Source organism: Poecilia formosa, unplaced genomic scaffold, assembly GCF_000485575.1.
Source record: "Poecilia formosa unplaced genomic scaffold, Poecilia_formosa-5.1.2 Scaffold834, whole genome shotgun sequence".
Taxonomy (NCBI): domain Eukaryota; kingdom Metazoa; phylum Chordata; class Actinopteri; order Cyprinodontiformes; family Poeciliidae; genus Poecilia; species Poecilia formosa.
Genome location: NW_006800773.1, coordinates 55,893 through 68,500, shown reverse-complemented (window position 1 = coordinate 68,500; position 12,608 = coordinate 55,893). Strand labels below are relative to the sequence as shown.

Sequence of the window (12,608 nt, the reverse complement as noted above, 5' to 3'; positions counted from 1 at the left end):
AGTCAATTACGGTAAGAGACTGGTCAGGACAATCCCTTTTTATGTTTAAAACTACAAGATATTGTAAAAAAAAAAAAAACTTGGGTCTTGGCTGTGATCATAGTTTTGCAGTCTTCAAATTACCATAATCATTGATAATGGATAATTATGAATTAAAAAATGTGGCTTATTTTATTCAAGTTATTCAATTAATGTTTTGAATGTTTTGACTTCTCCCAGTGACTGAACAACAAGATGCAGCAGAATACTTTGAGAAGATCTTAAGGAAGACCAGTGAAAATGCAGCAAAGGTACTTTTACCAACAGCAAATAATAAATTGTTTGAGGCATAAAAGGAAACATATAACCATGCTCAGATAAATGCATGGTGTTTCTTTGTGTGTGTTTAAGATCTTTCGTGGACGACTGAGTCACAAGATCACTTGTTTAAAATGTCAGACACCGACTGACAGTGAAGGTCCGTTCTGGCTTCTTCCTCTTGAACTGGAAGATTCACCTGATGGAAACTACAGTGTGGTGAGAATCTGACAAGTTAATGTTTTACTGTTTATTATGGGTCAATGTTCAAAGAAACAGACAGTTGTTTTTAACAATAGAACATAAAAATAAAAGACACTTAGTTTTACAAAATAACAAATCAGAAAAGAGTTTCTGTTTATTCCTATTTGAACTCTAGAACAGCTTGAAAACCACACTGGTTGTACAAAGGTGAAAGGAACTGACAACTGACTGTTAAATTAATTTAACTTCAGAGAAAGGACATTCACAGTGACATGTTGCAATGTTTCTTATCTCAAGATTTATTATTGAACTCTTTATCATAGGGTGTTACTTTTACACTTCCTTACTGCTGGAAAACCTGAACAAAGTACAGGCCCTACAATAAATGCACCACTTTACCATCTGAATACTGGAAACCCATGGAGATTGCCAACTTTGAAAATCTCCATGATTCTGAAATGGCTATGCAGATTGAAGAAACATTTTCCCCATTTAGCTCAGAGATTTACATTGAAATTGAACTTTCTTAATCCATGTAAGGCCTTGCAAAACCGTTCTCTCTTAAGGAACTTTTTAACATTTTGGTATTTTGTGTAATTCTTCAATAAACATAGTGTGTAACTGCATAGAGGAAAGAACATAATTTTCATAGTTTTGATAAAGCATGAAATATTTGCAGATTCTTTGCAAAATATCTCAAGCTCAGTCAGTTTGGAGGGTAGCATCTGCCAGATTTAGGTCAAAGTCCAGATTTAGGTCTGGACTTTGACTTGGCCATTCTCCTACAGGAATAGATTTTCTGTCACAAACATATTTTTAAGGTTAAAAATGGGTAAAGAATAAGACAAAAATAATTTCAATGTGAAACTTTTAATTTTTACCTGCTGAACTATAAAATAATCAAACCGTATTTAAACAAAACAGGTTTTGTAGAAAATATGTCTGTATGAAAAATCAAAGACAATAACGTGTTCTAAATATCTTTAGGTCGATTATTTTCAGTTTTCTTGTTCTTGGGGAAAAATGTTTAGTATTTTCTCAGTAAAAATAATGAGACTGTATTTAGAGAAGGATATTGAACAGGCAATCCCTGGTCTGCCTTTGAGTAAGAGTCACTGGATTTTTCTCTTCATAAAAATAAAATGAAAGGACAAAAAAAGAACATTTTGTTTTGAATCTGACATTTTCATTTTAGGGAAGTTTCAGGACACATATCAGTGGAAATCTTACCCTAAAAAGTGAAAAGAAGTGTCCTTCAGTGTCAGCCAAAGCGCTAAAGCGTTGATGCAGACTGAACTAAATCATTCTGAAGGCCACAAATGGTCTGATGGATCTTTAAGCACCAGGCTAATATGTCCTAGTGCCACACCAACAGTATCAATGACAACAAGGGGGAATCAGTGAGTCAGAACCCAGGGAAACAGAGACCAGTTAAGGTTAAAATATACAATTTTATTCCCAGCAGGTGCATCTAAAATGTTCTGTTCTCTTTTGTTAAAAACTGTACAGTAAAAAAGTTCAAAAAGTCCTTAGTCCCAGGTAAAATTGTCTCCATCTTCAGCTAAAGGGTTCTTCAAAAGCTGGAATCACGACAGTCAGATCCAGGAAGAGGAACCCCTTTGTTTGGCCCTGCAACCGTCTCAAGATTGACTCTGCTGTATCTTACACCAGCTGCAGTGTACACCACACACCTCGCTCGCCAATGGGTGCTGCTATCCTATAGCCCTGCAAATACAGACAACCGAGATGAGGGCAGAGGTCCACCTCTGACCCGCTGTCAATCCAACGCATTGTTGAACTGACAGTTTCTCGCAGCTTCTGCTGATCACAGCTGCTGTGATCAGTGGACTGTTTTCAGGTGAAAACAGACCACTCCAATCGGTCTGTTTTCACCTTATGATCACAGGGTCTTCCCTTCCGCCACGCCTGGCTGCTAGGTGCTCCCTCAGTCTTAGGCCTCCACCTTTTAGGTGTTTCACCAGCTCCTTTGACAGATTTGTAAAGACTGCTGATAGGCTGCTTGCATGCACACCTACCCACCCACAGGTGACCAGCATCAACTATTTTGTCCTTCATGAAGAGGCCACAGTGGATCAAGACAATGTAAAAACAATGACATACAGTGAAAGAATCAACACAAAAATCATGCACAAAATTAAACTATTTAGAAAACACACTTTAAAAATAAAAGCAAATTTCCACTTTGTGGCAGATCAACTTTGGACATACCTGAGATAAACCTTCCCATGTGGCTCTGGCTGTATTTTTAGCATTGTTGTCTGGCTGGAAGGTAGAACTCCACCCCAAACCCAAAGGTCTTGCAGCCTCTCACTGGTTTTCTTTCTGCATGAACCTAGATTTTGTGCCATTCATTGTGTCAGTACTTCTGCACGCTCATTCTTACCACTCCTTAATAAAGACCAGAGTTTTAGAGTGCATGACAGATTCTCCCACCTAAGCTGTGAATCTCTGGAGCTCCCCCAGAGTTACAATGGGCCTCCTGGCTGCTTCTCTGATTAATGCTCAAATTGCCTGGCTTAGGTGAAAGGCCATCTCTTGGTAGATTAGCAGTTTTGTCATACTTGCAGGTTTCTCCACACCTGTTGGAAAACTTACCTTGTCTTCATGATGATATTTGTTTACTAAAGCACTGTAACAAACTTATGTGTCTATTTAAATCTAAACAAAGACACTAAAAGTTTTGACTGACCATGTGGGAGCCAATGAAGAGAAGCTAAAATAGGAGGAACGTGATCTCTTTTTTTAATTTTCAACCAAATGACACTAGTTATTATTTACATATAAATATGATAAATGTGATAAATGCTTGTCTGAACAAATAACTTGGAAAAGTCATTTAAAAGCTTTTTGTAATTGTGAAGTGCTTCTTTTTGAGAGTTTTTTCCCCCCTGAAGACATAGATACGGTTTCATTTTTTAGGAGAACAGCATCAAGAGGTTTTTCACCCCTGTAGATCTTTTTGGCTTTTAATAGTTTAACAAATGTAAACTCCTTGGTCTGCATCTGAGTAAAAGTCCCTGTGATATATCCAATGGTTCAATTTAGAAAGATTTCCAGCTTCATTTCAATGGAAACTTTGTCCAAAGATTTTGACAGTGTTATTAATTTTTGCCATATGTGATAATTGGTTCTAATTGAACATATAACTTGATAAAGTCCAGTTTTTTTAATATTAAGGGTTACAGTTTGTTTCCAGTATCAATCCATTTTCATTTTCTTAGGAGAACGGCATCAAGATGTTTTTCACATCAACAATATTTGATGGAGATAACCAGTTGTACTGTGAAATCTGTGATGATAAAGTTGATGCTACCAGAGTGAGTGAATATTGCAAATGACCAGATTACTCAAAATATGGTGAAATAATTGAAACATTGCAAAAAAAAAAAAATTAGCAATATTTTAGGAATATATTTAATAACTATGTATATCTGTGTTGTCCTTCAGAAATATGTAATAACTCATCATCCAGATGTTCTGCTTCTGATGCTGAAGAGGTTTGACTTCAGCTATCAGTTCATGTCTTACATCAAAATCAACTGTAAGGCTGATATTCCTCACACCATAGAGATACCAGAGGTAAAAATATCCTAAATATTTTATTTGGAACTGGTCATAATGAGGAATTTTATTTTTCTGTATCCCTGATTCCACCTTTATCCCTAATATTCTTACTTGTTGATCAGAATCAGATGTATGAGCTCTATGCAGTTGTGGAGCATTTTGGTGATCTGAGAGGAGGACATTATGATGCAGTGATCAAGTCCAAGGATGAAGGAGACGAATGGTTCGTCTTTAATGACAGTTCAGTCACACAGGTAAAACTAATAAAGGCCTTTTATTGTCAAAAAATTATGATCAACATTCAAGTTGTAAAAAAATACATTAAAATAAATATAACAATTATATCATTCCTTTACTTTTTCCTTCTATCAGCTTGGCGTAAATCCTTTTCCTGACAATGTGAACGTTACACAGTAAGTGTTGAATAGAGATGACTGTTGTTTTTATTATACTGCACAAGAAATACATTGTTTCTTTAACACATTTCAGATTTTTTTCATTTATTGTTTACAGATTCAATAAGACCTAGAGAAGGACTAGAGTTATAGATCATTCCCAGTGCACTGCTTGTGATCAAAGATAGATAAACTTTCTGTTTAGTTAATTGTTTGAATAAATAATTTTCTTTAATTTATTTCTTCTTCTAGGTCCATAGGTGCCTATCTTCTGTTTTACAGAAGGAAAGGTGAGAATCAACATATTGAATGAAATTGTTCCACTTTTTGAAAAGTGTATTGGATTAATTCACAGAATGTCTCATTTTAAAATGTTTTGTGTTATAGTTGCAGATCGTGGCATCAGTGGCCTGTGCTCAGTCAGAGATTACAACCCAAACATCAATCAGGACCAAAGTCAAAAGGAGAATCTGCAGCCTGGTGATGACACAGAAACACTTGATGGAAATATTTCCCTCACAGATAAGGAGGGGAAATTAGTTCACATGCCCACTGAGTCTGAGCCTGAGGTCAGGAATCCTGAAAAGAGAGAAATAAATGAGTCAGAGAAGCTCAATCCACCTGAAGACAGATTACAAAGAGGCAGAGAGAGACAGACTGAAAGGTTGAGTCAGGATGAGATAAAATATCCTCAAGACATAACAATGGAGGATGTAGAGGAGCAGGAGGAAAGCAGAAATCAGCTCACTGGAGAAAATCAAATTCAGAGTCTAGTTGCTGGAGAAACAGAACCAAAAAAGCTTGGAAATATGCAGACAGAATTTAATTATGATCATCATGTAGAAAGTGCTGAACCTGCAGATTTACAGAGACAGAAAAACCTCTTTGAACATCAGGTATTACCAGAGGACAGAACAGATGAGGAGATGAGGAAAAATGAGACAGAAAACAGCAACAAACTGATCACAACATCGAAGGAAGCAGGCGCTGCTGATGAGTCAGAAAACAACAAACCATTGCCAGCTGAAAATATTAATTATAATCATAATCAAGCAGAAAATGCTGCACTTAATAAACTAGAAGAAAATAAAGAGATTGGTGAGGAGGCCAGTCATGTGAAAGAAAACCTTCCTGCACAGGATAATGACAAAATATCACAAAGTTTACTGAGTCCAGACGAGAACCAGCTTGATGATAAACACCAGAGGAGAAATGAAATGACAGTCGATGTTTCTAAAACACAAAAACAAGAAACAAAGGATGTTGATGAAACTCATTTTCATAAAGACAGGCCAAAGTTAGATGACGGTGAAGAAAGTAAACAAAAGAGTCAGAAAACAGGAAAGAGAAAGAGAAATAGATCAGAGCAGGGGAAGAAAGAGAATCAAGATCACACTGACAGGACAGGAGAGGATCAGATGGCAGCGTATTTGAAGAAAACCAGAAAAAATAAAAATTATAAGATGGCAGCAACACTGACAGGAAACCAGGAGGCTGATAGAGACAAAGAAACAAGACAAGAAAACTTTCAGAGTTACAGAAATAAAGGATCAGATGACGCTGAGGTTAGGAGGCAAGATTCAAATCAGGGTGTGTTTGAGCGCAAAACCGTAGAAATAGATATTAGGGAGTTTTCTCCTGGTGGTAAAGGTAAAACTAAATTAATGATAAAAACAATTACTGAGGAAACCACAGCTGTTAACCAAAGTAATAACAGAACAACAATAAGCGATGAAGGAAATGTTGACTGTGACTTGAAGCGTGGTGATTTACCTTCTGCAAAAGAAGAGACGACAACGGATTCTGAACCTCTTTTACAAAAACAAAATCCCACATCGAAGAAAATCACCAGAGGAGCAGAAGAAGACAAATACAGGCTGAATATTTCCTCTAAAGCAGAGCTTGAAGCACTACAAAAAAGGCATGTTATGAAGAAGAAATGTTCATGTGAATGCAGCTGTGTGATTCTTTGACCACAGAGGAAAGAAGCAACAAAAAAGTGACACTTCTTTGTCTTTTTATTTGTAGGAATTGAAAAATGCAGATCAGGACTCAAATGAAAAACATCAGAGACATTTTAATAGCAGTGAGTGTTTGCTGGTCCTTAAGTTGTCCTGAAGGCCTTTAATACGTCTGGATACATGGAATTACAAAGAGATATAGTGAAAGGTTTTTTTGTTTGCTTGTTTGTTTGTTTTTTACCACATAGCAATTTTTTTAACATAGCTTAAAAGTAGTATTAGCTAAATTTAATGTTTTTCTTAATTTTTTTTGTATTTCTCAATTTTAACATCTGTGCAGCTTTTTCATTTTATCTTTTATTTCTAGCATTATGTTATTGTATATTTTCTACAAAACAGCCACATGAGATCATTCAAAGGAATAAAAAATATAACAGTACAGACTATTGTTTTGATTAGCCTTGACATTTGAACAGTTGTGGGGAAAAATTTTGCATGTGATGCAACACCTGCTACAATTATTTAAAAACTGATACAGAATATTTTAGCTTTCTTTTTTTTCAGTGGTGGACCAAATACTGAGCTTTAGTACTTGAGTAAAAGTATGGATACGTGTGGTCAAATATTACGCAACTACAAGTAAAAATTGCTCACTCAAAAGTTTAACGAGTAATGACAACCTTCCTAGAAATGTAATGGAGTCGAAAATACAATATTTGTTTTTGAAATGTAGTGGAATGATAAGTCATAAGTTCAAAATTGTCCTCAGAAGTTTTACTGAAAAATCCATTATGATGTAAAATGGATTTATAACAAAAGTACATGAAAGTCAATCTGAGTTTGGTTTATTTTTGAGCTGTGGTTTTTATTTAAACTGTAGGTGTTTACTCTTCAGTACTTATGATGATGACAGAAAATATATTTCATAAAGGATTCTTGGGAACATAACTCTTCCACTTTGAAGTCAATTTATTCAAGGAGATTCTCATCCCAAACCAAACCTGAGAAACAACAAAAATATTCTACTTTCTTCCCAGAGCAAAACCTTGCTCCTCTGTGTAATTCTTACAGCAGTTTTTTTAAGTAAAAATGTGATAGAATCAATATAATCTGTTTTCAGAACACACATGTATGTTTATAAATAATGAATAAATATGCATATGCATTCAGAAACAGATTACAGAGAGAGAGAGAACAAATTGAGGCAGCATTTAGCTGAGACTTTAAGATACCAAAAAGTCCTTAAAAAATAAAAGCTGAATTCTATTTAATTTCCATTTAATTTTAGGCTAAAGTGTCACTTTTACTGCACTTTCATCTCAAGAAGGTTTGTCAAACTGTTTATAGCATGAGTCACCATCTGTGTATCAACGTTTTAACACAATTTAAATGAGGTGGTCTACGATTATTTATTCTTTTTAATTTTTTTATTAATATTTTATTGATATGTTTGCATATGGAAAAAAGGTGTTTACATATTCCAGGGTGCAAAAGTGTTGAGCATAAACAAACTGCTACACCATTGACTTTAAGATGTATGTGTTCAGGAACTAAGAACACATACAAAACACCTCCAATAGTAAAAGAAAGAAAAGTAATCGTGAAAAAACACATACACATGTACACGTCCATATATACACTTACATATGTACAGCATGGAGAGCCATTTCAGTCAAAATTATGACTCTCCATAGTACACATCCAAAAAAACAAAACAAAAAAATAAAAACAAGGAAAAAAGAAAGCTGGGTGTGCAGGGCGTCTACATTGAAGCAATAAATTCAATAAATGGTTGCCATTTAGAGTAAAATTTGTTCAAGTTTCCAGTTTTTAATTTTCTCCACTTTCAAAAAGGACATGACCTAATTTATTATGCACATTGTGCTGGATGGAGCCTAGCGTTCACAGAGGTAAAAGCTATCCCTTTCAACTCTCTTGACGAGTATTGGCTATATTGCTCAAAATTATTTTTAAAATGGCAAATTTCCAAACGCTGCGACAGACTGGCGACCTGTCCAGGGTGAACCCCGCCTCTCGCCCGAAAAGTTTGCTGAAGATAGGCACCAGCACCCATCCCGACCCCACTAGGGACAAGGGTGTAAAGAAAATGGATGGATGGAAAATTTCCGATCGCACGTGAATGTAACATGATCACAGCCTAGAGGAGAAAGAGAAAATATCCAGAGAAACAAAGTATTCCGAAGACTGAGCATCTAAAAGAAGTTGGGGGGGTTTGCTTCCAGTGGATGTCACAGTGTGAATATTAAGGTACGTTCATTGTTTTCTTCGGCCTTTGATTTTTTTTTTCCACCCACAAATTAGAACTGCACTTGACACATCGATTTTGTTGCAGCCGCGCCACCGCCGGCGAGCTGACCACCAGAGGAAAAAAGATAAATGAACATTCAACTGAGAGGTTGGTGGAAAAAACCTGCAGGTAAAACCTCTTTTATGTTCGGAGTAATAATTCTGACAAAATAAATAAGGGTAGTGTTGTAGTCAAGCAAGCGTTAGTTCACAAATTTATTACTGATGTAACCGGGTGGTTTTACTGGAAGACATAGTTTACATCCAGTAGTTGTAAATTCCCACCCGGTTTCGGCCCTTGAACACATCTAGGCCGCGTTCCCCACCTTCACTTCCGTTCACAGCCTTGTCGGGCTCATTAGCGTATATAGGCACCGGGTGTGCACGCCAATCTGAGTGTGTTTGTTGGGTCCGTTGTTGAGTTGGCTCTTAGTCAGATGAGCGCTGGCGCCGTGCTCATCGGGTTGCTGTGAGTGTTTGGATCGTGGACATTTGATACTGGTAGGATAAAGGGATTTTTGATGTCATTACTCTACCTGTCTATATTATTGTCAGCAGATACGTCATTGTTTTCTTTTGGTATTCCAGATTGCTGCTGTTGTCTATTATACTCCCACCAACAGTGCATAGCTCCTTATTTTTATTAGCTTATTGGGCACAGCCTTAGGACTGGGTTGGGGCAATGTGGGGTTTGTTTTTCTTTTGTCTAATAGTATTTTGTGTTTTGTGTTTCTACTAATTTGGTTTGGATTTGTTTTTGCTTCCAATTGCTTCTAGTCTTGTCCTGGGTTTTTGAGCCTTATTGAGTTTTAAATTAGAATAATGTCTATTTTTAATTTTGTAAAAGTCAAGAATGTATAAATAAAATATATTTTGTATACTAATTCTGTTTCATCATTCTCAGCCAGACCTACCTGGGTATAATTAATTGGGAAACTCTAGACCACTTGATCTTTCAGTGGTCTACCAGTTGGCTTTAGGGCCACGTCCTCAGTCACAATCCGGATTCTTTCCCCCGTGTTACACTGAAGTAGAAAAAAAAGGTCAACAAACATTGCCCAAATAAAACTATATCAGTGTTAAGTAAATGTAAAGGAGATTCACTAAGGTCCTGTTTACACGACATTTTCTGGTGAAAATGAAAGCTTTATTGTGTTTATACTGTACATGGAACCACGGAATGTTTTCTCTGACAACGGCACAGTTTGAGAATGGGTTCCAGAGTGCAATGTTTCTGAAACGTACCGGTGTCCATTTCAGACAATTGATGCGAAGGGTTCTCTCATTGAATGCTGTACCGTTCCCTAAGCGTCCGATACTGACGATCTAGGAACGAATAAGATGACGAGTCTATTCTATTTTTTTAAACCTTTATTTACAATTTATGTGCTAGTTTGAACAGGATATTAAGAATATTTACTACAAATACATGTCAGACATATCGGTCAAAGGACTTTAATTTGGTATTTAAAAATAACTCAGTAAAATATAAAACCGGAGGGTTTTTATTGTGGTTGTTAGCTTGATTTAAAAGCCTTTAAAAAAAAATTTTACTAACTATTTTTGAGTATATCAATGATTTACACCAAATAAATTTAAGAAAAATTAAGATGCATTTTCTTTTGTGATTGCATGCAAACTGTTCTGTAAACGTTTAATATTTTTGATTGAAATAATAAAAATGACAGATCCCACAAAAACCCAAGAAGAATAAGCTGACGTCATCATATGTGACACTTGCACTCTGGTGAGTAGAAACCTTCATCTGTCAAAATGTTTTTGTACTCTAAAACCAAAAATAACTCCAAAGTGTTACGTTATAAACTTACTGATGGTAGGTTTAGGACTGTGAGGCGAATGGTTGAAGACACGTTTGTAACATTTTCTTTGCTGGAAAATATACGGTGGAAGCTAGCTAAATTAGCCTCTCAGAGGCTAATTGTACCTGTACACTGTACCTGTGCTTAATACATTTAATTAGCTGTGATAAAGTCGCATAATAATGTTTATAGTCATGCTTGTTGTTGCCACTTTGTAATATTGGAGGGTTGCTAAAAACATCAGTGTCCCTAGGCTGTGATGATCTTTAAAGTTTTGAACCCTGTCTGAATACACTGATTGCAGCTAGGTCATTTACTTGAATTAAAAATGAACTTGCGTCAGTACAGGCAAATTTCTTTTCTCCTGTCTGTTATTTATTGCTGTTGCAAGCCAGATGAAGAGAAGTAAAGAGCTGAGAACCTGATCTTTGAACAGACAGAGACCATAGGTCAGGAGCAGCCTGGGATGCTTACTGAGGAGCATCCAATGATACCAGAGAACCAGGAAGAGACGGTGATTCTGCGTGATCTTGTTCCTGTTTCTCATCCTGTTGTCCCATCCCCTCTCAGTCTTTTCAGAAGAAGAAAAGACCCAGAAGCATCTCTCCAACTGCCTCTCCTCCCACTCCGTCATCTCTCCGTACCCCACCCCCGCCCATAGATCAGCCACATCTGCATTCATGTCACCTGCTGACCATGCCGTCTCCTTAAGTCAGGGTGGCGTAAGTTTTGTTTTCTTTACATTCATCCATTTTCTTACACCCTTGTCCCTAATGTGGTTGGGAGTGTTGCTGGGGTACACCCAGGACAGGTTGCCAGTCTGTCACAGGGCAACACGGAAACAGAACACACAACCATGCACACACACACACACCTAGGGAGAATTTAGAGAAACCAATTAACCTGACAGTCATGTTTCTGGACTGTGGGAGGAAGCCGGAGAACCCGGAAAGAACCCACCATGCACAGGGAGAACATGCAAACTCCATGCAGAAACACCTCGGGCCGGGAATCGAACCCAGAAGAAAACTGAACTCGCGACTTAAGGAGTCCAGCCCTAAAATGTCAAAATTCTCACAGAAACAGAAAACCTATAGAGACCGTTTATAAGCAAAGACAACTTGTTTTGGGCTTAGTTTCCATTTATGTGGCCAGTGTAAAGTGGTTAAAATTAATGTTAAACTAATTTGAGAAAATGTGTAAATCCATGTAAAGAAGAGTAAAGTTTAGAAGGATTATAAAATATGACAGTCACCACACTAGTTTTCAGTTTTCAAGTGTACACGCTTTGACTTCATTTCTTGTTTTTTAAAATTGTTTTTTTCCTTTTCTTGTTGTTTAGGTTGGTGGTAATGTAGTACACAAAATCAATCCCTGGGCGTAGAACTAATGCGGTAAGTCTAAAAGTTTAACTAATCCACCCTGTGACAGTACATCCCCACCCCAGTCAAACATGCCAAGATACACTGAGAGACATTGCCATGTGTGGAGATGAGTAGATGGGGGGAGGGGTGATAAGGGAGGCAGTGGTCTGCAAAAAATAACCACAGTTGTTTACTTATAAACTTTGTGGCTTTAATTACTGACCTACCAGACTCCTTTTCTGTCTTTATATTTGTCTTTATTTTTTTATGAGGACAAAAACGGGCATTACAACATGAATCGGTAATACTTATACCACATAAGTCACAACATCTTTGGGTGAAACAAAGTCAGCATTTGCACAGAAACAGAAATATAGAGATCTCCAAATATCGTAATTAGCCCGTTTATCAGCAAAGGTATACTGAGTTGGGGATTATTTGGACTTTTTAAAGGTGATTCAACACTTAACACTGTGCCTTTTATAACTAATATAAGCCACACATTTAATCTGAAACTGTCACTTTTTTTCTGTTTTAATTTTTAGACTTTTCTAAGAAACTGAAGCACTACGAGAGATGTTCATTGTTTGTGTAGTGGTAAAAATGACTGCAGTCAGTTTATCATTTAACACTTAATAAGTCAAGATAATATGACTTATTAAGTCATATTATCTT

At 36.6% G+C, this 12,608-nt stretch overlaps 1 protein-coding gene and 1 long non-coding RNA gene across 2 annotated transcripts; both read left to right on the top strand.

The window, feature by feature from the left end:
• Positions 1-393: 393 nt before the first annotated feature.
• Positions 394-6,454, top strand: LOC103131779 (claspin-like). Its single transcript, XM_016666895.1, has 7 exons — positions 394-516; positions 3,744-3,839; positions 3,970-4,101; positions 4,209-4,340; positions 4,459-4,499; positions 4,734-4,771; positions 4,869-6,454. The coding sequence occupies exons 2-7, from the start codon at positions 3,759-3,761 to the stop codon at positions 6,452-6,454; spliced, it is 2,010 nt and encodes a 669-aa protein (XP_016522381.1). The 5' UTR covers positions 394-516; positions 3,744-3,758.
• Positions 6,455-10,376: 3,922 nt separating this feature from the next.
• LOC107834903 (uncharacterized) lies at positions 10,377-12,277 on the top strand. The gene is made up of 3 exons (XR_001660743.1): positions 10,377-10,496; positions 11,140-11,291; positions 11,912-12,277. It is a non-coding gene; the product is annotated as an uncharacterized LOC107834903 (long non-coding RNA).
• The last annotated feature ends 331 nt before the right edge of the window (positions 12,278-12,608 follow it).